This window comes from Anoplopoma fimbria, chromosome 18, assembly GCF_027596085.1.
Source record: "Anoplopoma fimbria isolate UVic2021 breed Golden Eagle Sablefish chromosome 18, Afim_UVic_2022, whole genome shotgun sequence".
NCBI lineage: Eukaryota > Metazoa > Chordata > Actinopteri > Perciformes > Anoplopomatidae > Anoplopoma > Anoplopoma fimbria.
In genome coordinates this window covers 15,992,383-16,018,259 of record NC_072466.1, presented here as the reverse complement: position 1 = coordinate 16,018,259, position 25,877 = coordinate 15,992,383, and the positions used below count along the sequence as shown (strand labels likewise).

At 38.4% G+C, this 25,877-nt stretch overlaps 1 protein-coding gene across 1 annotated transcript in view; it reads right to left on the bottom strand.

Moving 5' to 3' along the window:
* Positions 1-25,877, bottom strand: part of LOC129107479 (exostosin-1) — a 249,072-nt gene that overhangs the window by 15,751 nt on the left and 207,444 nt on the right. The window contains exons 5-9 of the mRNA XM_054618979.1: positions 22,535-22,654; positions 16,873-17,005; positions 11,862-11,980; positions 8,925-9,020; positions 1,233-1,322 (exon numbers count right to left, since the gene is read on the bottom strand). Of these exons, the coding sequence (XP_054474954.1) occupies positions 1,233-1,322; positions 8,925-9,020; positions 11,862-11,980; positions 16,873-17,005; positions 22,535-22,654 (558 nt within the window). The remainder of the gene's footprint in view (positions 1-1,232; positions 1,323-8,924; positions 9,021-11,861; positions 11,981-16,872; positions 17,006-22,534; positions 22,655-25,877) is intronic.

The window sequence follows — 25,877 nt, the reverse complement described above, 5'->3', positions numbered from 1 at the left end:
ACTAGGGTTGACGTTTTGCTCAGGACATAAAGCTTCTTAGCATGATATCACACATGTGACCAAGACTCATGTTAAACAAGTCTCCTGGAAACTGTTTTCAATTAACCAAAAGCTAAGTTAGCAACATCCTGGCACATGAAACTAACCACAAGGTTGGTGGTTCAAATCTACCGGCAACAAGGTGTCCTTGAGCAAGACACCTAACCCCAAGTTGCTCCCCGGGCGCTTCATTGCAGCCCACTGCTCCTCCGGGATGGGTTAAATGCAGAGAAATAATTTCCCCATTGTGGGACTAATAAAGGATTGATTATTATTATTATTATCTGATTAAATCTGCGAATGATAGTTTGCGTTCCAGGCATCAAAAATCAATTGCCAGTTGCTAACTACAAATAAAAAAATACAGTTGGCGGAATAAACGTTGGCGGAAAAGCACAATGTCACATGGTTAGCATGGTGAAACGATTTGTTAGATAAAGGCAATAAAACTAGATAACAACGTACTTAATGTAACTGCATAACAACATGCCGTAACATCATAATGTAACACAAAAACAAAACAATGTAATTTAATAAAAACGTAGCGTAAAAAGGAAGTGTAAAAACGTAGCGTAAAAACGAAGCGTAAAAACGTAGCGTAACAACGTAGCGTAACAACGTAGCGTAACAACGTAGCGTAACATCGAGCGTAACATCGAGCGTAACAACGTAACCTAACAACTTAACCTAACAACGTAGTGTAACAACTTAACAACTTAACTTAACAACTTAACGTAGCGTGACAACGTAGAGTAACAATGTTGCGTAACAATGTTGCGTAACAATGTTGCGTAACACCGTTGTGTAACACCGTTGTGTAAATACATTATGTTACATAACAACAAAAACAAAAACAAAAAACAACCTACAAAAAACTTCACGGAAAAATAATTAAGTAAAATGTTTACACCATCAGAGGTCACCCTGGTGAAAGTCCTGTGTTTGTTCATTTCTAATCACAAAAGTTAATATGCAGTTTCTTGGTCTATTTTTGGTGTATCGATTTCTTTACGGAAGCTGTTCGTTGAGCAATTCAATAATCCAGATGTCTGATAATGGTGTTTTAGTGGCCTTGTGTCTTGGGAATGTAGCCGTCTCACCTCATTTTGTTGATAAAGCATCAGTGTCTCAGTTCACCAGTTCATAGAGGGTCAATACCGTGCTAAGTGGTTGACAAGTTACCAGCGACTCACCTCGTTTGTTGATAGAACCGAGTCTTCATCCAGACTGAGAATGGCATCAGTGAGGATGACGTCGTGGGGGAAAAAACGACTGCTCATCGTCTGGAGGGACAAAAAGAGAAAACTGAAATCATGAACAATGTATCGTTATGAATATCCCATTAAAAACAATAACTTTTATTTGATAGCTATAGAGGAGTGAGAGGAAACAAGACAGGGACGATCGTAGGTCTGGCAAGATTTAAATGCAGAATTCATTATTTTTTATCTCAGGAAATATGTTTATAAGTATTTTAAAATGGGAAGAATTGGTATCAAGGTATGAAAAATCAAGGCAAAATAAGCAGCCAATGAGAAAATGTCTTTATTTCACACCCTGCTGTGTATCCATCAATCAATGAGCTGTATTAATAGGTTTTGCATGTGTCTCTATCAATTCACTGCATAACAGAAAGTGTCGTAGACCTTGATCCATTGGCCTAAAGAGGGCCACTGCTAATGATTATGTTATTGACCTGTAATTAAAGTGTGAATTATTGAACTGTTGAGTAGAAAAACAAAATAAGACACAGATCTTGCCTTTGTGAAAGAACCACATTACACACTGCGGCATTGCTCACATACACCGTTATAGTGTGTGAAAGCTCTGACCAATGTTTATTTATTCAGCGGGTGGAGCCTAAAAGTTCAAATTGGACCCTTTTTGTGTTTCATTTAAAGAAAAAATGTTTCTTTTGAATCATCCGTGAATCCACCATTATGATTATCTATGCATTAAGTTGGGGAAAAACTTGTGTAAAGCTGACTGTAAATATGTATATTTTTCTGGGCTTTTTATCTTGGTCAACTTAGGTTTTAATGTAATTACAATGGACCTCTTTGTTAACTACAGTCACCGTAGTGGCATTTAACACAGATTCACTGTCTGAAATAATATATCGAATTCATACACCCCAGGGGTAATATTAAGAGGCTTATTTTGCAAAGCAAGGCCACAAATATCCGCAAGTTTAATGTCTACTTCCATCTCAGCTTAATGAGCCGACTGACTACAAATGTATCAAGAAGTTCAGTAACATCAAATGAATTTCAACAGAAATATCCGAAATTATTCGAGAGTGCCACATAAAAAAATGCAATGAATTAATTCACTGCTTTAAGTGAGAAATCTTGGCAGAAAATGTATTTTCTTTGGATGGATGCCCTATAATCAGCAATCAGGTAATTAGTTCAGTCAGGATGAGGTTCATAATAGTGTAACAGTCTCTCAGCTTTCTTATGAAAACTGCCATCACAGTGTTATTGGCTGCAGTAAATTAGCCACTTGCCTGATTATAAACTGTATTCATACTGGATTAATGGTCAAAGAATTCATAGTAAATTCAATATTTCAATGAGTAATACAAAGCATATGCACAATCCCATGCAAAATGCACACACATTGGCATTCATCATACAAAATATGACCTCACTGCATTTCCCAGCATCCTTCAGGTCACCTTGTTAGAGGATTATTTCAAAGGGCCCCTTATTCATTGCCTATGTTGACGGATGTGAGCCTCTTTCATTGTTTTTCTCTTGCATCAAGTATTTAACTAGTATGCTTTTGCAAATATATAAGACCAATACCTGTTTATTGCATCATTGAGTTGACAAACCATTCTGGACTTTGAAAAGAGAAGTTGAGAAAACAATCTAAATCTTAATCAGCTGATGAGGCCCTTGTGATTCGGTTAGAAGTTCCAGAACATGCAAATAAGTAAATACTGAATTGAGATTGTTATGTCAGCTGCCATTTATATATCTCAACAACTGTTGGATGGATTTCCATGAAACTTGGCATAGACATTATTGGGCAAGATGAACCCTAAAAACTTTGGGTGATCTCTTGACTTTTTCTGTAGCAACACCCACAGGCCAAAGTTCTCACTTATAGAGTGAAATATCTCAACAAAATATGGTAGACATGTATTGTTCCCCTTAGGAGGAATTGCAATAACTTTGGCGATCCCATTGACTTTTCATCGCAACAAGGTCAGCGTGCTAAAAACTATACTAAGATTGTTTGCCTCTCATACGCACACACTCACACATCGATGGCAGCAAACTACCATGCAAGGCACTGGCCTGACCAACAGGGGCATTTTGGAATTCAGTGTCTTCCTTGAGGACACTTCAACATAAGCACAGGAGGAGCTGGAGTTGAACCCGCAACCCTGCAATCAGTGGGCTGCTACTAGTGTGTGTTTGGAGCTGGCAGATTACTTGGTCCCGAGTCAGCCTGCAGAGCCCTGAAGCCACTGCTGCTCCACAGAGCGCTGTTCACGTTATTTAACGTTTATTAATACTAAACATAAGTAGAGTGATGACCGTCGGATAGATGGTTTCTGGAATTTTTGAAGGACACATAAACATATGTACACACAGAAATATATATTTTTTCATTGTTAGTTGGATGAACGCACTTACATAAGCAGTAAACTCAAGGCAGCGCTGCACCTAAGTACAGCCACAGAGGGATGCATGTTCATGGCTGTAGAATCTTGGTCTTGTTTATTGTGATTTGTCAAAATAAATTCACATCACATCCATACAGAAAGACAAACTCCCCACCCATTTATTTAATACTTCGTACAAAAGCCTTTGTATATCATAATCTGTATTGTTTCCTTTTGGGAAGTTTTAATAATACAGCACTGCAATCTGACTTGAGTTAAAGCTGCACTTACTTATATATATTTTTTAATAAAGTTAACAGTCGGTCTCTATCTTTTGTGAACCTGACTTTGGAATTTTTATATAATGTATATATTTCTGATTTGCACCATGTTGTTATTGTTATTTTAGAGTTTTACATTTACACTCTTCCAATATTGTATTGTAGGCTTATTCATTTCTCCAGATAAATAAAGTTTAATCTCATTTTACCTTAGTTTCTTGGCTAATCTTGACTTGCAATTGATTAAATTGTATTTAGAAGGATTTAAAAGTAGTGATGAACCCACAGATAATTTTAAACTGACACTGTATGTACTGTTTTCACTTCTTTCAGCTCACTGTCTTGGTTTTACAGATGCAAATTAACTGTTTTAGTTGACTCTTTACTCTAAAGAACCTAATTTCTAGTAGTAGCAGGCCCAATAACCCCATGTACCTACCTGCCTAGCACGACATGGCCGAGAGAAACAGTTAGCAAATAGCTGGTGAAGAAATTGGAGCTTTTACCAGCTAAAGAGCCAGGTAATCATCTCAGGACCTAGTGGACAATAAAATGGAGCAAATATGGACTCACAAAGACACAAACTCAACTCTGAGCCTAGAGTCTTGGACTCGAGTTTGTCTAACGGCGGTAATTACAGTCTAATAAATAATACACTAAATTATGTTTTGAGGTCAACACAAGACCATCAATTGTAGTCTGTTGACCCTCTGTTCAATCAGGTTTCAACATTAGGTCCCACTTGACCTTTGAACTCTTCACTTTCATGCTCCTTTGGTATCATTTCAATGCATACCTAAGAAGTCAGGATCAATGTTAAAGATTTACTTATCAATATTAAATACAGGATGTGGTGGCAACACATGCAATTTTGCAAGGTGATTGATGAAGGTGAGATAAAGTCGACATATTAACAGTGATAGTAGGGAGTCCTTTGATACGATTGATGTGTGGGTCATAAATGCTTAGCAAGCAGGACCTCACTTATAGCAAGGTCAAGCTATAGCTGTGTCCCAATCCAGCGGCTGCAGCCTTCGGAGGAACCAGCCTTCGCGGTCTACGTCGGCCGGGTCCTTTGAATACCGCGAAGGCTGGACCGAGCGGTCCCCGAAATGAGATGGTCTGGTCCACAAATTATTTCTTGTTTGCGTCACCAGCTTTTCGCGCCCCCACGCTTTTGCCACTCCCGTCTCCTAGCAACCAGCTGCGGTTGTCATAAAAGAGTATAAAAGAGGTAAAGCTAAGTTAAAATATTATAATGGACAAGCTGCTATAAATAGTGCAGCGGCTCTCGGTAGCGTCAGCTGGTTAGTTAATAGCGTCACGTAAATTAACCGATCATTTTAACATTAGTGTGATCTGATCAGGCCCCTTGTTTTTAGTTTTAACACTTGTATCTGTAAATATTCACTTGACCCAATAATTACATTTAAATGTGAATTCTCCCGTTGCTGGTTCACTAGTTGCAATGTCATTAAAAAAAACTTCACCGGCACGCAATGAATCTTGGGATATGTTGGGCTGTGAAGGAATCCATCAGTTGTATCCTCGGAATCTGGGAAAACTAGGCTGCATTTGTCGGCCGCATTAGAAGTAGTCGACGAAATGGGACAGTCCTGTCGCGGCTGCTTTGACGCAATCGGTCTACAAATACACCCTCTGAAGGATGCAGCCGCTGGATTGGGACACAGTTTATGAGCGACCTGTTTCATCTGATCAGTCAGCTATACTCCCTGTTTGATTAAACGATTGCTAAATAATTTAAACTTGTACAGTTCGGAAACATTAAGGGGGCTTCAGCAGAACCAGAAACCCAGTGTAATCTACAATTATATGTTGTGTACGTATATTGACAGCAAACAAGGAAGGGTTAGGACAGAAGCGTGTGACAAGGTTAGGATTTTTTTTTTTATATATAAATGATCTTTGACAAAGCGTACAAACACTTTGGAAAGGGTTCATTGATTAATCAAATGGATGGAAGTTTCTGGAATCTCTGTTGAAATTGCCTTTCACCTCACATGGGCATCCATCTCTAATTTAATCTAAATTGATTAAAATTGAACAGGGTGTCGTTCAAAAAAACGCTGTTGAATTTAATAAATGAAGGCCAGAATAAAACTAAAGATCCACAAAACTGTATTCAAAAGTTCCTAGCAAGTTTAAAAGTGCTAAATTTGATATTCAGTGTGTTTTCAATGTGTCACCATTGCATCGTTTTAAACATCTTTTGCCAAACAACATCTCATTGATGTTAGTGAAGAATCTGCAACCAGTTTCTTTCTGAATATTAAAAGTTCAAACTCTGTTATGGTTCGTATTTGTAATTAACTGTTGGTCTGGTGTTCCATTTAACATTTAATAAGGCCCGGGGTAAATAGCCCCCCCAAAACCACCAGAAATGTGGTTTGCTTCCTGCTTCCTACCCAACAGTCCTTAAATATTTTTCTAACTTAATCAAATATTTTTTTCTACAGACAACAAATCTATTTTCTCATTTAGGTATGAAGACCTGTGGGACACTAATGAAAAAAAATCAAAGAGTAGATACGTTATTCTATGAACAGAGTGGAAGCAAACTGAAGAGCAGGAAAGAGTGAGAGAGAGGAAGTAAAAGCTTGCTGATGGAATGTATCCACTCAGCATTACAGAGGAGATACAATCATAACATACAGAAAATGACTCTGCTGCTGCGCTCCGTCAGAGCAATTTGCAAACTTTCTGTGAGTGTTTGGCTATGATAGTGGGAACAAACACAGCGAGTGCTTGGTAGGAAATACACTGAAGAGCATCTGTCTGAGCACAACAAAATATACCACATGAATAATTATAGGACCATAGACACTGCTGGGTACAGGCACACACACACACACACACACACACACACACACACACACACACACACACACACACACACACACACACACACACACACACACACACACACTAACTTGCATGTTATTGCCTTTGAGACGCATTTTATTGTCACTAGTGGAAACATTGTTCTTGTATTTCAAGGGGGACACATTAACATGAAAACAAACAGAAGCAATTAGACAACAAAGCATCATGATCAGAGACAGAAAGGCTTGGCATGTGAGTGATCAGTGACTGAACGTAACTGGGTGAGTTTTTAGGAAGAAGCTTGATTGTTTGAATAGCTGAGCTAATGACTAAATTGAAAAACTCGAGATAATTTAAAGCATCATATAACAGTTGTGAGTTCATATGTGCGTGTATGTGAGGACAGGATATTATCCCATAACACAGCAAATGACAACAATCCCAGCAAAGTCACACTGCCGGCTTCAGTCTAATAGCTGACAATCAAATCCCCTGTCGCTTCAATCTCACACCACCAAGATTCTATAAACCTGAAATAGCACTGCATTACAATACAATTAACACAGGAGAGAACATTTTCTAAAACACTGTACAATTTATCATTATCTTATTCCAGCTGCATTTTCTCTCTATAGCTGTAAACATAGAGCAGTTTCCATGATTTGCCTTTTATTTCATAAGGAGGCATTCAATACAAGTGGTGAAATGTAACTAAGTATGTTTATTCAACTAATTATACTTCACAACCATTTTGATGTACCTACACTATACTTTAGTGCTGGTATTTCCATGGTGTGCTACATTTTCTCCACTACATTTTAGAGGGAAATATTGTAGTTTTTACTCTTCAGAGCAAAAAAAAGAACGAAATAAAAACTTTGTCTGCAGCAGCGATCAAACATACTTAATAAAGTGTTAACTTACAAGACTCTTAATAAAAAATCCAAATATAGTCTCAGGCACTCGTCAGTAACAGCGCAAATAAAAGCCTTTTTCGATGATGACATCCTCTGTGAGCCTTAATCAGGGTCCACTCTTGTTTTGCAGTGGGACTTAATATAACAACAACCCAAAAGGGTCTGAACATCTGGCGTTCTCAACGGTGCTTTGCGTAATTTCTTGAATCATCTATCATGAAATGAAGCAGAATGCCTCCCTGAGCTTACTGCAAAACTCCAAATGAACATCACAGGATCACTTGTGGTCTATTTTAGATTCCTACACCTGTGCTGATGAGGTGTTATAATTAAAGAATTTGCTAAATTCTCTTTAATCAAATTAGAGATATTGTGTATTTTACCTCTTCAGAGTCTGGGTGCATCCTCAGGAGACATTTTGACAATTAAAACCTCAAGCTAAGGGCTCACAGTGATCAGGTATATGCTGTTACACCCCAAGTCTCTCCTGTCCTCTTAGGCATTAAGTTTATTAATGTGAGAATGCAGTAAATCTAACAGTGAGAATGCAGTAAATAATGTGTTGAGGACAGTGCAGCTGTTTGCACTTTGCAAACCGCTTTGCCAGTTAAGGTAGAGCGGCTCGCTTAATATTGGTGGTGGCTGTGGCTCAAGGGTTAGAGCGGGTCATTCTTTAATCGCAAGGTTGGGGGTTTGATTCCCTGTCTCCTGTCCGCATGTTTAAGTTTCCATTAGCGAGACACTGAACCACAAATTGCTCCTGGCCGCTTACCAGCAGCCCACTGCATCCTAACTGCTAAGAAAAGGTTAAATAAAGAGGTATAATTGAATATATACAATATATATTTGACGATAAATTTATGTTTAACTGTAAACTTGGGTAAGACTATGCGTGGATGCCTTAATAAATTAGGAAAGGCATCTTTGTTTTAGTACCTATGACCTTCATGATATCAACTCACAAGTACACAAAGACAAAGCATGCACATAGTAAAATCCCTAAGATCAAATATGAATTTTCCCCTTTGAACCTCTAACATGCTTTCATCCTTCCTTTCTAGTGTCTTAAAGTCTTTGTGGCATTAAGAAAGCAGCTAGTAGCCAAAGGGTTGGTTCTTTCATTGCCAGACAATCAGTTTTAGAAATGCGAGATAAATCTCCTCACTGCTATGCAAAAAAGTTTCTTTTTAAACATAATGGATGCAAAAAGCCAGCAGCTGTTACCTTAGTCTGTCCTTCAATGACAGTGAGAGGCACGCTGGTGGAGGGCCACTTGTTCCTAGGAGGTAAAGGCTTGTCGCAGTTCCATAAAACCACAATCTGTATTGGGAAAATAGAGTCAGTTAACAATAGGAAAGCACCAACATCAATATACATTAATTTTTGCATAGCGATGTTTGAAACAGCTGATTTCGTCCAGAAAGTAAAGTATAAAGATACTGTTAAATCTGTCTCAGGAGGCATTTTTCATCTCCCAAAAATCTAAAATACATGTATTTCTTCTTACCTGGTGTGCTATCTATCAACTTGGATTGCTGATTCCTGAGAGACATTGCTATTGAGTTTTTGTGTTTTGGCGCTTTAATCCATCACAAACCAATTGCCATACAGTGCCATTATATTACAGAAAAGGCAGACATCTCTACAGCCGATATCTCTAAAACTAGGCATCTCACACTAAAAGTAGTATTAAAGGATAAGAGGAAAACTATGCTTTTTTGATATTAGGGTGAACTGCCACCTTGAGAAGCATCAGGCTTCGAGCCTAGCAGGGTTTTCTTGTCCGCACACAAATGTGTCTTCATTTAAGCTGTGGTTCTATTACTCCTTCTACTATTCAGTCAAATTATTGTATCATATCAACATACATATATATATATATATATATATATATATATATATATATATATATATATATATACAGCGGGTAAAATAAGTATTGAACACGTCACCATTTGTCTCAGTAAATATATTTCTAAAGGAGCTATTGACATGAAATGTTCATCAGATGTGGGCAACAACCCAAGTAATCCATACATACAAAGAAAACCAAACAAATAAGTTCAGAAATTAAGTTATGTGTAATAGAATGGAATGACACAGGGAAAAAGTATTGAACACGCTTATTGAAATTTATTTAATACTTCGTACAAAAGCCTTTGTTGGTATTGACAGCTTCAAGACACCTCCTGTATGGAGAAACTAGTCGCATGCATTGCTCAGGTGTGATTTTGGCCCATTCTTCCACACAAACAGTCTTTGAATCTTGAAGGTTCCGTGGGCCTCTTCTATGAACTCTGATCTTTAGTTCTTTCCATAGATTTTCTATTGGATTCAAGTCAGGTGATTGGCTGGGCCATTCTAGCAGCTTTATTTTCTTTCTCTGAAACCAATTGAGAGTTTCCTTGGCTGTGTGTTTGGGATCATTGTCTTGCTGAAATGTCCACCCTCGTTTCATCTTCATCATCCTGGTAGATGGCAGCAGATTTTTATCAAGAATGTCTCGGTAAATGTTTCCATTCATCCTTCCTTCAATTATATGAAGTTTGCCAGTGCCGTATGCTGAAAAACAACCCCACACCATGATGTTCCCTCCTCCAAACGTCACTGTTGGTATGGTGTTTTTGGGGTGATGTGTAGTGCCATCTCACCTCCAATCATGGTGTGTATTATGGCATCCAAAGAGTTAAATTTTGGTCTCATCTGACCAAACTATATTCTCCCAGTATTTTACAGGCTTGTTTAAATGTTGTGCAGCAAACTTTAAACGAGCTTCAACATGCTTTTTCTTCAGCAATAGAGTCTTGCGTGGTGAGCGTGCATACAGGCCACGGCGGTTGAGTGCATTACTTGTTGTTTTCTTTGAGACAATTGTACCTGCTAATTCCAGGTCTTTCTGAAGCTCTCCACAAGTGGTCCTTGGCTCTTGGACAACTCTTCTGATAATTCTTTTCACTCCTCTGTCAGAAATCTTGCGAGGAGCACCTGGTCGTGGCCGGTTTATGGTGAAATGATGTTCTTTCCACTTCCGGATTATGGCCCCAACAGTGCTCACTGGAACATTCAGAAGTTTAGAAATCCTTCTGTAACCAATGCCATCAGTATGTTTTGCAACAATAAGGTTGTGAAGGTCTTGAGAGAGCTTTTTGCTTTTACCCATCATGAGATGTTTCGTGACACCTTGGTAATGAGACACCTTTTTATAGGCCATCAGTTGGGACTGAACCATTACTGTCTTGGCTTTCCATGCCTTTTGGCACCTCCCTTTCTTCATGTGTTCAATACTTTTTGCCTGTGTCATTCCATTTTATTATGCATAACTTAATTTCTGAACTTATTTGTTTTGTTTTCTTTGTATGTATGGATTACTTGGGTTGTTACCGACATCTGGTGAAAATGTCATGTCAATAGCACCTTTAGAAATATATTTACTGAGAAAAATGGTGACGTGTTCAATATTTGTGTGTATATATATATATTTATATATATGTATATATATACATAATATATATATATATACACATACTGTAAGGGGGGAAAGTCATATTATGAGAATAATGTAAGTAAAAGGTTACTTTGAGAAGAACATATGTTGTGATTGGATAGGAGTATGCATGTTGAAGTAAGTTTTTCCTGACTTTCTTGCTATACTCCGCAGTTACTATTTTTCCTTTAAGCATTTCTATAGTTCTTGTGTCTGCATACTCTATCATCCCCCTCCCCCCTTTACTTGGCATTTCATTTCAGCCAATAGCAATATTGTGCTAATTGATTAATCTTCAGGTCATCCAGATCCCTCAAAGTAGTATTCAAGTATTATGACTTTTTTCTTGATTTATTTTCCACAGTGGACCTAACACCCTGTTGTATTTGAGGATTGGCTGAACCCCCTTGTCAAATTTTACAACCAGAAGATGCAAGTTGATGAAGACAAAACACAAATATAGTGCAACAATCGCAGGAGAAGGAGGGCAAAGGAAACAAAGGGTCCAACTGATCAGACAGTAACAAGTGATACATTTCTATCGCAAAATATTGACACCTCTTTATATTGTGTTTACTCTGCTCTGTGTTTGCCTAATCATATATAATACTGTTTTTCATTATTTCCCTTTGTTGAAACAGCACCAAATCACAGTATGACGTAGACACTCTTCCCACCTGTGCACAGAACTTGGACTTGGCTATAGCGATGATGAGCTTCACAACGGGGGAGATCTGGGACTGCAGAGGAGTAACCGTATGGATCACAGCTGTGAACTGCTGTGCCGGGCTCTTACCTGGACACACACACACACACACACACACACACACACACACACACACACACACACACACACACACACACACACACACACACACACACACACACACACAGACACACACGAACACAGAAACAGTTGTCATGGGTAAACTGTATTTAGGTTTTTAACACAGATTTGTGCAGACGTAGCTCTCCATAGAGCTCCATAACGGTTAACTGGACACAGGGTGCTCTCAGCTGCACCCGTCATCAATCATTCTGACAGGATATATACCCCCCTGCTTCCCATCACTGAGCATGAGTAAACACGTCTAATCCAAGAGTTTGCTTTGAGTGTCTCCTTTAGTGAATTGTGAATCATGCTGATTTATTCCTAAAAGGAGCAATTGTATTTTTCTACAGCTTCACATTAAAACAGCTCTTGTTAGTTACTTTTTTTTGCATTTTATTGTGGCAAACAAATGAACCAAACAGGTCAAAAAGAGAAATAATGAAGCGGAACCAAACTTTAAATTACAATCCTCGATAAATGACGCCCAGTATACGGAACAATGGGTAAATGGAGTTAAGGAAATTGATTCCCCCTGTTGCAGTCTCTGCAAAAGAAACGTATCAATATTATAAAGCATCGGCTTTCAGGATTGGATTTCATTTTCTGTATAAATCTTCGATTCCGTAATAAATAAAACCCTTCATGCCTTACTGTATCTTTGAATAGAAGAGCATAAAAAGCCATGTTACGTGACATATCTACATCCACCCTAATAGTTTGATTATAACCAGATTAAGGTGACACACACACTTGTTTTCTGTAAACAGAGTTATGTTCATGCTCGGTGTAAGAACAATGTGATTAGCAAACAATCATTGAATTTAGATGATAGAAAATATCACACAATAAGCAGCGCAGCTATCTTTGATGCATGCCAATGAGGGCTGATGGAGATTATTAATATGAATATTAAACAATTTAGTTTATAAGGGTTATGCTGAGGCTTTAATCAAACTGTTTATCAGTTTTTTTCCAAAAATAATCAGGTTTTAATGTGCATGGCAATTTTTAAGATTACTTTTAGCGTCTCACAAAATGCAAGCAGAGCCTGAAACAAATTAAAATAAAATTCCTCCCTACAACAGCAAGCGATGCTACTTATGGAGAAACCAAACACATTAGCATCCATCTGGAGTTGTGGTTGTGTCCATCTGATGAATGTATGTTATTTTCCTTCTGACTCTGTTTTGGTCAACTTTTGCAGCCTTTTCTTTAGCTGCTAGCTGCTGTTTAAAACTGGTATTTTGACCAGAAGAGTAAAGTTTTGGGTTGTAAACCAAGAAAATAAGCTGAAAGACACTAAAAAACACCGGCCGCAGAGCTAAAGGGAGCTGCAGTTGCACTTCAAACAACCCTTTTTACATTACAGATTTCATTTGAACTCTCGTTAATTGAAAAATATGGATCAGTGCAGCTTTCAAAAACAAACATGCAAGATGCCGCTGTGTGGGAAGCTCAGACTATACAATTGGTAACCTGCGGCAGATATAGTATGGGAAGATACATGCAGGCACAAGTAATATTCACGACAAGGCGAGCATGGCAGGCACATGGCAAGCCAAGTGACGGGTGGGTGTGGGAATTGGGGAATATACATCCTCATGGATACGTGGAGCCAGAGTGCTCTTTAGTGTTGCTCTATCCATCTCTCTGACACCGGGTCCCCTGACCGGTCATCTCAGGTGGGCTTAGTGGTATTTATGGAAGCACGAGGTCTGCCCTTGTGGGGGTCACAGAAATAGGCTTAGTCCTTCTGTTTCATCTGCGTTTTCTTGGAAAGAGCGGTGCCACTTTGGTTTTAATTAAATTACATACATTTCAAATTGTTCTACTAATTCGAGCAAAATAGTTTTGACGTGAAACATAATAATGGACAAGAGAGCTGATGCAAGTACTTTACTGAGGCTCTGAAAAAAAAAAAAATACTCTACGGGAAGCGTAGGACCCAGCATTTTTATAGCTTTGTCCATATTGAGAGGGAGGGGTCCGTAAATACTGGCCTCTGCTGCATCAATTTTGAGTCATTCACACCTTGAGAGTGATTGAGGTCACTTGTGAGCCATTAGTCCACCTGGCTGCCATGTGAGAGTAGTTAGAGTCACATCAATCCAGGTGTGAATGAGTCTTAAACTGCCTGGGAAAAGAACTATGACGGCATTGGAAGTGGTTGGTAAGTCGTTTTTTTTGCTTCAGAAAAATCCGTGGTCTGTTGATTTGGCAACTTTGTGTATTTTTAAGCTCTTGCTGGTGTCACTGAAGCGGTACTGTACCGGACGCCAGCCTGCTGACCCTTAAAACAAGCAGCACATAGTGGCCGGGTACTGAAGAGGCATTCTCTGTGAGGAGAAAAGTGGAGAACCCAATAGTCCAAGTCAAATAAAACTCAAAGGATCCCTACAAACTCTTTCCTATCATTCTGTCTGGGGAAAAAAGGGAGTTTATTGTGAAATTCAAAAAACTATACAAGAGATTACTGCCAATGTCACTGAACAGAAGACCAAATATGTATGCAGCACAATTTCTGTGGGAGGTGTAGCTGGGAGGAATAAGTTTGCAGAAGAAGAAGAAGAGAGAACTTTAACTTTGATACACACATACATACCCCAACTTTGGTGCACACACATGCACACAAACATAATCAACACTCACTTCTACAGACTCTTACAAACACACAGAGCAAGGATGAAATGTTAATTGTTTTCACAATTTTCTTGATTTTATGAATTTAACCTTGTTTTTTTTTCTTCACTTGAGGATTTGACAATATTGTCTGTGTTACAATCATGCCAATAAAGCACACTGAATTGTTTTGAGTTGCTCCGAATGGTTCAGCACCATAGAGAGAGACAGACTTCAGATGTGTCAGGGGCCAAATCCTTCCAAGGTTTTAATCCCTCAACTTGCACTTGCACTCACTTCACAGACTAATGGTGCATTTGGGTGGTCATTTAAAACTATTCTAAATTGGAAGAAATAAATTCCAAGTTATTTGCCTTGGATTACTCTAAAATTGCTTACAAGCTGTAAACACTAATGGTAAACTTGGCAACGTTCTATGATATCCTAATAAAGAGTATGAGCTGGGACTTTTCACTTCAACACATGATAAACAATTGTTAAAAGTCTCCAAAAGTCAGAAAAAGTAGAGTAATGTGTGGTGAACTGTTTCAAGTGATGTTTCTTGCTCAAACTCTGACTGAGCAAGAGGATTCCTACCAACTTTTCCCATTGTTCACTGTGGGGCCCAAAAAAAAATGTAGCCAACATAATACAAATAATTGCTTCCAGAAGTTAGAGCACACATGCCCTTAATGAACCGCACGGCATATTTGGATGTGTGCACCAAATATGCTTTATATACATATATATACATATATATACATTCAGTGACCAAAGTTTCAACTAGAGACACATTTTGTTGCCAGGTATTGTGCAGTCACAGGTAAAGCTATAACTTGAGCCATCAAATCAGGTAAGTCTTATCGCTCCTGAGACCACTACATCTTATTGAGTGAGTCAAACTTTTTCAAACTAACAGGCAGAAGTTGCAACTGCTTTGCCATCAAAAGTTATGGGAAGGTGGCAGAGTGAGACCTTCGTACAACCGGCATTGACGACAACTTATTCCCCGGAGCAGCAGCACTGGAGATGGCAGCCGCTAAAATAGTGATTTACTGCAGTGGCATAAACCAAACTGCCCCATCTTTCCTTCCATCCCTCCCTTCTTTCTTCCTCCTAACCCCTGTGTCCATAATACCTCAGAGAAAGGCAAACATCGATCTGAGTTAGCCTCAGTCTCTCCAGTCTGCATGCATATCTATACTCACCCACGTATACTGTACATACACACACACCAGTTCAATTTCACCTCACTCTGCCTGCAGCTTTAAATTTCTGAACTCTCCTTCAACAGCAGTCTTATGGCACACTTACTGTATATATTTACATATAGTCTTTAACATTTTGCTTATTTTACTTTCAGATTAATTTAATACCAGTGATGCAATCTATATCATGAGGTCACCTTGCTCATTTGCTGCTTTTATGTTTGCTGACTTTTAAACAACCAGCAACCTGGTCTCTGATATGTTTTTTTGTTCTGAGATAAGTCCTGTTTGTGCAGCCAACATCCAGCAAAGGCCTCCAGGCAGTCTCTTGGTGGCAGAAGCAACAACTTATTGGAAGAACTTTAGCTACATTAACAGAAAAACTTAGGAGGAACACATTCAATACTGAATTGAGAAAACTGCACACCCACCCAAACACCTGCCAGCTATCAGTGGAAGTTTTGGAGCATAAGCTGAGGGCCTTGTGGGATGCAAAAAGGTTGCCATGGAGTCATTTAGCTGAGCCCTGTTTTATTTTTGCCTATGTTTGTTTACAGTTTGGAATATTAGCACCATTAAATGTATACTGAATTAGCTATTAACAGTTCCTGTTTGCAATGTATCCATGGATGTACAGACAACTATCAACTATTACTTTGATACAGTTTTTTTTTTTTTAAATGAGACAATCCTAAGGCAAGTTCTGGAGTCATAAGGAGTATCTCTTTATTATGAATTCTAAGCAGATTTATGGACACTTATTCGCTATGGATTCAGATATTATAATATCCTCGGAACTGTTTGTCGCAGTGAATCTAAAAATATGTGTTTTATGTCTGTGTGTTTAAGATTTGACTGAGTTATGACTAAAACATTTGGGGGCCAATTGGGACAACCAGGCACCAAGTGTTTTAAAGTACCTTCATCAGCTCGATGAGGTTGGGTTTGGACAAAAGCTGTGAGCGAAACAATCAATGACAGCAGCATTTATGCAAATCAAACCTCTAATCTGATAAAATCAACTCTTACCCAGGATGGCATAGTAGAAAGGAAACTGGACAGGGTCAGTTGAGTACTGGGGAAGTGCATATAGACCACCGGGTAGGGAATTCCACAACAACCCGTTTCTGGACACATGGGAGTCCACACGGTCCTGGATGATCTGGAAGGAGAGACAGGAGGAAGTACACCATAAAAAAAATGAAAAGAACAGGAACAAAATACAAAAAGAAATGCAAAGATAACAAGAAACAGAAATGAGTGGGTAAAGTGAGAAAAAGGGGACAGAAATTATGAGGTAGATGAGTGAAGAGAAGTGAAGATAAGAAGGTGCGACAAGAGGAAAAGAAAGACAAAGGTGTGATTATCAAAATAGTTTCCTTTTCCACCCTATCAGTCTTTATGTCATGCACATGACTCTCCAAATTAAACAGAATTGACCTAAGGCTGCCAGTGACAGAATATTCATACATACACATACTGTATACTATGCTTTAATATCATATCAAAAGAAAACCATGTTTTTTTCACCTGCATTCTGCCAGCATTGCAGTGGCAGAGAGACATTTGCCAAAAGTTTCCCTTGAATTAATTAGAACTAAGCCACATAGTTTTGAAAATTAAAACATTTTTGCCCACCTGCATCCAAACAAACATCTATTCCTCTCTCTCTCTCTCTCCATATTGCTCTGTGAGCTTTTATTAGAAGGAAAGATAAGATAAGATAAGATAAGATAATCCTTTATTAGTCCCGCAGCGGGGAAATTTGCAGGCTTACAGCAGCATAGAGTAAAGTGCACACAAGAGACATAGTAGAAGAAAGACAAGATAAAAAACAAAAATGAAAATAAAAAAAAACAAACAAACAAAAAAAAAAGGGTAAGAGAGAAGGGACAACATGTAGCAAAGGGCTGCTGGTCGGTTTCAAAGCCAGACTCAGCTTTGGACAATTGGGTGCTTCATAATGGACTCTTTACACTTCCCTCTTCAACTCCAGATATTTGAGAATATTTGGAAAGAAAAGTGGCCAGCTGTTTAGCTGCAGCTGCAGTGCTTGGGGAACAGACCTTAGATCATCGGACTGTTCATTTGGGGCATTGACTTCATCCCAACATGAGGAGTCCATTAGTTATTTCGCTAATATTATCCATCTGGCTTGTTACCAAAGGTCAGGTTAGTATGTTGAGTGTTGTGAGTCTTCAGGGGGCCTTAGAGGAAGACCAACGACACGACTTCAACCAGCTGCTGGGCTTCTGGATACACAAGCATCTAAAGTTCACCAAAAAGGATGTAATTGGTTTCACTTAATTATACTGTAGTACCACTATACTTTTTTAAATGATTTAATGAAGATATCAAATATAAAATAAAAACAAAGCTTCTTGGATGCTGTTCAGACCAGTGGTGGAAGTATATTTACTTCAGTAAAAGTAGCAATATCACATTGTGAAAATGATTTAATATGAGGACTTGTTAGTTTTGTTATCAAAATGTACAAAAGTGAAATGGGCTCTTTTGGTCAAAAACTCTTATATATTATATCACTGAATTATTATTACTGCTGTATTTTTTCATCTGCAAATTGCATTGTACTGTTTTAGTATCAAGGTGGAGCTATTTTTATATTCTGTTAAATGGTTTTATCTATAACAATATATTATAGTTTATAAGCTCTTCATATGTTTTTTTGTGTAAAATCTTCGTAACAACCAATAACCCTCCTAATTGGACATTCTTATGTATACCTTTCATCCACTTTGCACATCTTAAGGCAAACTGTATGCAAGCACATGTTTAAAGGGCATACTTTTTTTTTTTACTTTTGACTCTTGTCATTGCAGGAATGAAAGCATGACCAAAACACAAATACAAAGTTAGAACGACACACACACATACTATATTTGACTGACGCTGGCAGAGGGATGATCATGTAGCCGGCTGGCTCAGCAGATGCTGGGTGACAAACTTTTGTGGAATTTGTGCGAAATCCTTTCTTTCTTAGGGGGAAAGTTAAGAACAACTTGCTCTGTTTTCTCTCCACTTGTCACCAATGTAGGCAATGAACTCAGGTCCCCGTCTGACGAAGCATTGCAGACTTTCTAAAGGTGTGATGTCTTCAATTACTTAGTGCTAAGTAAGTGTTGTTACGCCATGGAAGCATGCATTATCTATTATATAAGCGTATGCAGGAGTGTGAGAAGACAAGGGCTAGACCTACAGTTTATATACAATGGGCAACCTTCCAAAATAAACCATTTCTGATGGTGAAATACATTAAGCTTTTAAATAAAGCACATAACTGACAGAAGATAAAAAAAGGATCTTTTTTTTGTGCCTTTAATTTTTAAAACAATTTCAATGTATTGATTGAATGAAGTGACCTCAAACTGGGAATTTATTGTGAAGGTTTAAAGCAACTGAACGTTTTTTTGATTTAAATGATTCTTCTTGAATAATTGATATCCACCTTTAAAAAACAGGACTACTTTAACTCAAATATTATAACGTGTTAACATTTTTAACTCTACTGTAACATCTATACAATACTGAAAACAAAGAATAGACAAACACATTTTTGGGGGGCATTCTGTTTATTCTCTCCGGCTCCAGAGCTGTCTACTGATCTGTAGAGAATTGGCACTTAAGCCCACACACACACACACACACACACACACACACACACACACACACACACACACACACACACACACACACACACACACACACACACACACACACACACACACACACACACACACACACACACACACCTCGTGACACCAACTGTCAGGCTCCCAGTATGTGGGCCACTACAGTTATCAACAACGCCTCATTTCACCCATTTAGCCTGGTGGCGTGCTGGCTCTTAGTTTTTAGCACATCTGGCTAGTAGTATGTGGCTGTCAGTGGGCTTCTGTCTAATTTCATACCCTGTTGGCGCTGAGCATTTGGGGGTGTCACTAAGGTGCCGTTTGTGCTGTGATTGTAGGAGAAAAATGCTGCAATTTGAGAAAAGTTTACGCTATTATACTAAAAGGTGGAGATACATTATAACATGAACATTTTAGAGACTGGTCTGTTGATCAACCAATCTGTTATTCTTCCATGCAAACACTTTACCACTGACTTATTTTTAATGCCATAGCTTAATATCAACTTAATCTATATCTTTGGTTCTTGTGTCTCTTTCCTGATTATCTGAAACTGTCAAAATTCAAGGTAAAATTAGTTCGTAAAGCACCAACTATTGATCAGTTGCTGAGGAGCCAATTAAACTGCCTGACCACTGAAAAGCTTCTAAAGGCCCCCTACCGACACACCAAAAAATATGGGGACAGCTCATGCATGGTAACCAAGAACCAATTAGTTCACAGTACTAAAGAAAGCAGCTGTTGTATGGCAGTATGATCAACACATATTGTTCTAATTTATACTTCATAGTTGTTTCTTTTATTATGTCTGCTTAGCTTTTTGTGTTTTCATTACAAAAAATTGAAAACCAATAAATATATAAAACAAAAGCAAATATCTATGTGTCTTAAAGGGAAGGTATGTTTATTTGAAAGCATAAATAACATGTTTCATTTGTTTGTAAAAAAAAAAAAAAAAAAGACAACCTTGCTCAGCGTCATACATTCGGGGGCTTTGTTGCTACTGTTTGCTTTTACTGTGTATCTCATTACTGAGCCAGTTGCCGACATAATGACTCTTCTTGCACTACACTGTAATACCATTTAATATTATCCTGTAATTGCTACTTGTGGCCAATGTTCAGTAAAAGATACCCAGATTTGCTTTGATTCATGAATCTTGATTGTTTGGTCTATCTGCACTGAGTTTAAAATAACACATTAGAAAGCATAATGCATTGTCCAAATGTAAAAAAAAATAAAGATGTTCCAGCACAAGGTGTGTCAAAAAAACTTAAAATAACCAATTTTTATGTGCTCTGGAGCTGTAAAAGTTTTTTGTTCCAATTAGTAATATTTGTAATAAAAGCATTACCTTTGCAATTATGATTTTCTATCTTGATATGTGATGCATTGAATGATAAATAAAATACTGTATGACAATTACCCTCACATTTATGTGATGAAAAACATGCATGTTCACACTCTTTTCTACAATATGTCAGCAAATTGAGGACAAAATATTAATGATATCCTTTGTTCGTTATTATAATGTTTTTTTTGAGGACCCTAATCTGAACAAGCCTAAAGTTGAATTGCGATGGTGACTTCAATGTTATTGCAATGGTACAAATGATGTTAGAATGTGATGATGATTGCAAACAATATTGTGCGCTACAAGAGAGATCACAGTGATTGTTCTGGTGTTTATGCGATGATGATGGTGGTAATTAAGAGGATTATTATGTTCTGCGTCTGTATTCAGAGAAGCTACGGAGAGCGAATAGTCCCCAAGGACTGAATCAAGGCTGTAGTGAACCAACAACAACAGAGAGTAAAATGAGAGGAGGAAGGTTTTTCACTCCAAGTTCATCCTCTACACCTGAGCTGGCGAGGTCATTTAATGAGGGAGCCTCTAGCATTCTAGTCCTGAGAGCAGGACTAGAATGAAAAGTGTAGTTCTACAATGAAAAGTGTTGTCAGTGTAAAGTTGCAATATCTTTCTATCTTTCATATGTTCATGTAACCAATAAACAGTAGACTCCTTAAAAACATGTAAAGCTGCACTAATCAATATTTTCATATTTACAATGGATCAAATGACTATGTTTGCAGATGCAAAACCGATTGTGTGCTACCTGGTGAACATAGCAGAGCTTAATCGGCTGGCGTCAGTTGGTGGAGACCAAAACATAGCTAAACTGGAAGTGATTATCAGACTCTGAATTAATGACAATGATGCTCTGCGCCTGGTTGATGTTTAAAAAACATGTTTGCAATGCTAAATAAAAAAATTCCACATTTACAAGGTTATAACATGTCATTGTTTATGTCAACAGCTTTCTCCGCTGACCCCAACTGGCCAAAAATAAGAATTTTAGATAATCACCATTTATGGGTTGTGTGAGTGTGTGTGTGTGTGTGTGTGTGTGTGTGTGTGTGTGTGTGTGTGTGTGTGTGTGTGTGTGTGTGTGTGTGTGTGTGTGTGTGTGTGTGTGTGTCTGTGTGTGTGTAAAGATTAAGTAGATTTCTTAAGAAAATATGCACTCATGCTTTTGAAATGTCAAAGGAAATCACAGCAACCTCATATCCGATCGTTCAAGGGTTGTCATGTTGTGAAGTTGTATTTGATTTGATTTATATGTGCTGACTGGAAGGTGCTTGAAATAATCGCTGTTTTGTAAAAAGCAACAAAAAATAAACACTAACTTCAAAACCTCATCGAAAACCTTTTTTGAAGTGGCCTTGAGCAAGACAAACAGCCCCCAAATACTTCAGTGTAGCTTTATTCTGTGGTTGCTCTTAGAAGAGGTACGTATATATGTATGAATCTGATGAAGAATATTTCTGAAAAAGAGGGGGCACATTAAGCTAAACCTTTTTTAGAAAGATATGACTGACAACTTGAGAAAGATTTCTTTCAAAAGTTTATCTTTGGGAGGTGAGGCATAGCCAGCGGCAGTATAGAGAAAGACATTGCCGTTTGGTTGATTAAATCAAGCTCTCCTGACAAAACTAAATACAAAACTCGCAGAAAGACCCTTTCTCTCCCATGAGCTTACCTCCAGAGTTGTTAAGACGATTTTGGTTACAGAAGAAAAGTAGGCGTCCCAGAGGAACTGAGTTTGCTGGCGGAGAGCCAAGATCCTGTCACGACCCACAGACCTGGTAATGGAGGGAACCTGGAGGAAGAGGAGAAGGAAGAAATGCCAGAGGACAAAAAAATGACAGTGAGCTGGATTGAGTAAGATGTTAAACAATGTTGAGTGAGAGGATGAGAACCAGTGTGGAAGAAAATAAAAAAAGCAGAGCGGAGGACAGGTGGAGGAAGCATAAGTAATTTTGTTGACGTGATTAGAGGGACGAGATTAGAGGAAATTCCTTCTTTCCCTTAAGACTCTTCTACCCCCACATCTCACTCTCTCTGTCAGCGAGCTTATCCTCAGGACAGTTTGGTAACTAAACCACCTGCTGTCCGACTCCAATACTCTTTTCACACATCATGGTAGATACCATAAAACAGGTTCCTTTACCTGGATATTATAATTTGTTTTAATTATATGGATATAATAAAAAAGTATATGGATATAATAAAAAATATATGGATATTAAAATATGGTCTTTCTACAAGAGTAAATTATCCTAGAAAGAAAGTTTGCATACTGACGTGAGCTGCATATTTGCTTGTAAAGTAGTTTCACACACACACACACACACACACACACACACACACACACACACACACACACACACACACACACACACACACACACACACACACACACACACACACACACACACACACACACACACACACAGGTGTTATTGCTGACTCAGGCTGCTGGATGGTGCAGTCAGCCTGTTGTGCTGTAGCTGGTAATTTGTTGATTACTGTGACAATAAATATTGTAAAGATCAGCCTCAAACCATTTAGCGATATTATTTGTGTGTTTATGTTCCTCCTAAAATCAGCTATGTGCTTTGAATTTATGTTAACTGCTATTGTTTCAGCTTAGCTGAATTTTTCAACAAACCCCGCTGCAAGAAAAGAAGCACCTCACTGCTTTAGAGCATGACTGCTTTTTTATAAAAAGAATAGAAATCCTAAAAGACTATGTAAGATTCACGCTTCAGTGAGTTTTTATCTCTGCTATGTTAAATCAACTTGCTGTACATCATACAAATCCATCATCACATCCATCATACATTAGAATATCCCGTAAGGTGTTAATGATTGTTCATTTATTGTCCTTGGATAAATATAAAGTTCTGTGCCGGCAATGTAGCAACAAACTCTGCAGACCTGCTGGCAAGATGAGGTCCCAGCTCACATTGTCATGATGGACATGAGCAGCTGGCTTGTGCCTTGCAGCAGAGACCCCCTCGGGGAGAGGCAGTGGAGGGAGGAAATCAAGGGAGACAAGGATCCCGCCAACCTGACCAGAGAGCTAAACATCCTAATGTGCCAAGGAAGATGGAGCAGGACTCTCTCTGGACAGTTTGGAGAAAAACAAACTACCTCCTCGATGAGGTCAGACATATGACCTTAGCTTCCCGGCTCAGCTTGACAATGAGGCTGAAAGGGGAATGAGTAGTAAAGCATTGAAGAGCCTCATCAGTCCTCAAGAGGTGGTTGGGGATTTGGCGCCAAGGACCCTTCTGGTGTTCTGTCCAAGAACCCAAAACCTTTTCACAGAAAGTTTAAGTGCCAACGCAGTCAGAGAAATAGTGACTGATAGTGCTAAAATTAAGCATTAAGCCACGAGAGGCTGAGATTAACAGTGATTTACAAACAGCTAAGGGACGTAGTTAAACATGACGCTGAGCCTAACAACTTAAAATAGATCAATCAGATGCTTGGCTCCATCTCTCATTGTCATTATTGAGCTTCCCCCCTTCTTCATGGCCCCTTATGAGGCAGCTTCAAGTAAACATGAGTCTGTCTTTGGTGTTCTTAACTCATATTCCACTGAAATGTCATGTGTTCCTCCAAACCCCAAGGTTTTTGTATAAATGATATGAGTGGGAACCACCATCAAATAGTTTATTCATGTTACTCAGCGTTCACTGTTTACTTTTGGCATGTGTATATTTTGATTTTGGCATCCTACTTTTAACCTCTCATATTACAATTGTATTTATGTCATCTACTATTTACCTTCTGACACGGCTGTCATTGTGTACATTTGGTTTTTGCACCTCCTTGATATTTTTTTACTGTTTACTGCACAATTTCCCTCGAGTATAGAATAAGGTTTTATCTTAAAACTGGAGTTTATAGTGAACTGCTGTAAGGCTGCATTCAGACACACAATAATACTGCATGAAAAACTCACCCACCTCATTTATTTCAAAGAGATCCCTGCTTTGTTGTAGCAAAAGGTTGAAAATAAATTCAACCTGACTTAACTTTTGATCCAGGTTTGACTTCAACGCAATGCAATGACATTGAGTGATTTGACACCTTTTTTAAACTACTTGATACAAGATTAACGGTTTAGTTTGTGTATCAGAGGTTGTGTTGCTGTTGACGTCAGTGGGATCATCCGCCGACAGCAGAGCGAGCTTTAATTGTTCAGCTCTCTGAGGTGGAATATAAACAACACCAATCAAATCAGCTCAATTCTCTTCCCCCTCGATTGACTCTAATAGTGTTTATGCTTCTCAGCAGGGCTCTTGTGTGTGTCTGTGCATATGTGTGAGTTGTGCATGTCTCCTCTCCACAGGGGGAATCGAAACTCTACATATTAAACAGCCAGGTATTGCAGTTCTCAGTGATGTAATTGAAAGTAATGAGATTCAACTCTCTCAGCAGGTGTTAGAGCTCCGATGTTGTGCTAAACAGCGAGTTTGTGTGTGTGTTTGTGTGTGTGTTTGTGAGAGAGAGAAAAAAGAAAGACAAAGAGGGCTAGCATCCAGAATCTGTTTACCAACCAGAAACAGGTTTGTTATTGTATTTTCATTATACTGTACAGATGCCGTCATGTACACCAAATAATAAAATGTTTTGGGGGTATTTTTTAAGGCTTTTAATGACTGAGTTCAGATGTGCTATAAAGCCATATCCTGAGATTGAAGGAGTCTATTCTGACACTTTATTTTGGGGAATGGCTTGAACTCTTGCCATCTTGCCAGCTGTCTTGGTACTGCATAAAAAAAATTAAGCTGCTTGAAGGTGTCCTCGAAGTTTGGGAAGCTTTGTTTTCTAAAAACAAGAAGAGCCACGCCCATTAACCTGCTCTGTACAACAAGTATTTACTAAAGCTTACATGTAAAACATCTTTTCACATCTAGTAAATAAAAATGTGGGCAAAAAAAGATTTTGGGGCAGTTCATATGTAAAACATGAGACATCACATGTAAATTTGTCAACACTTTGGCAGGTCTCAAATGGTACATGTGTAA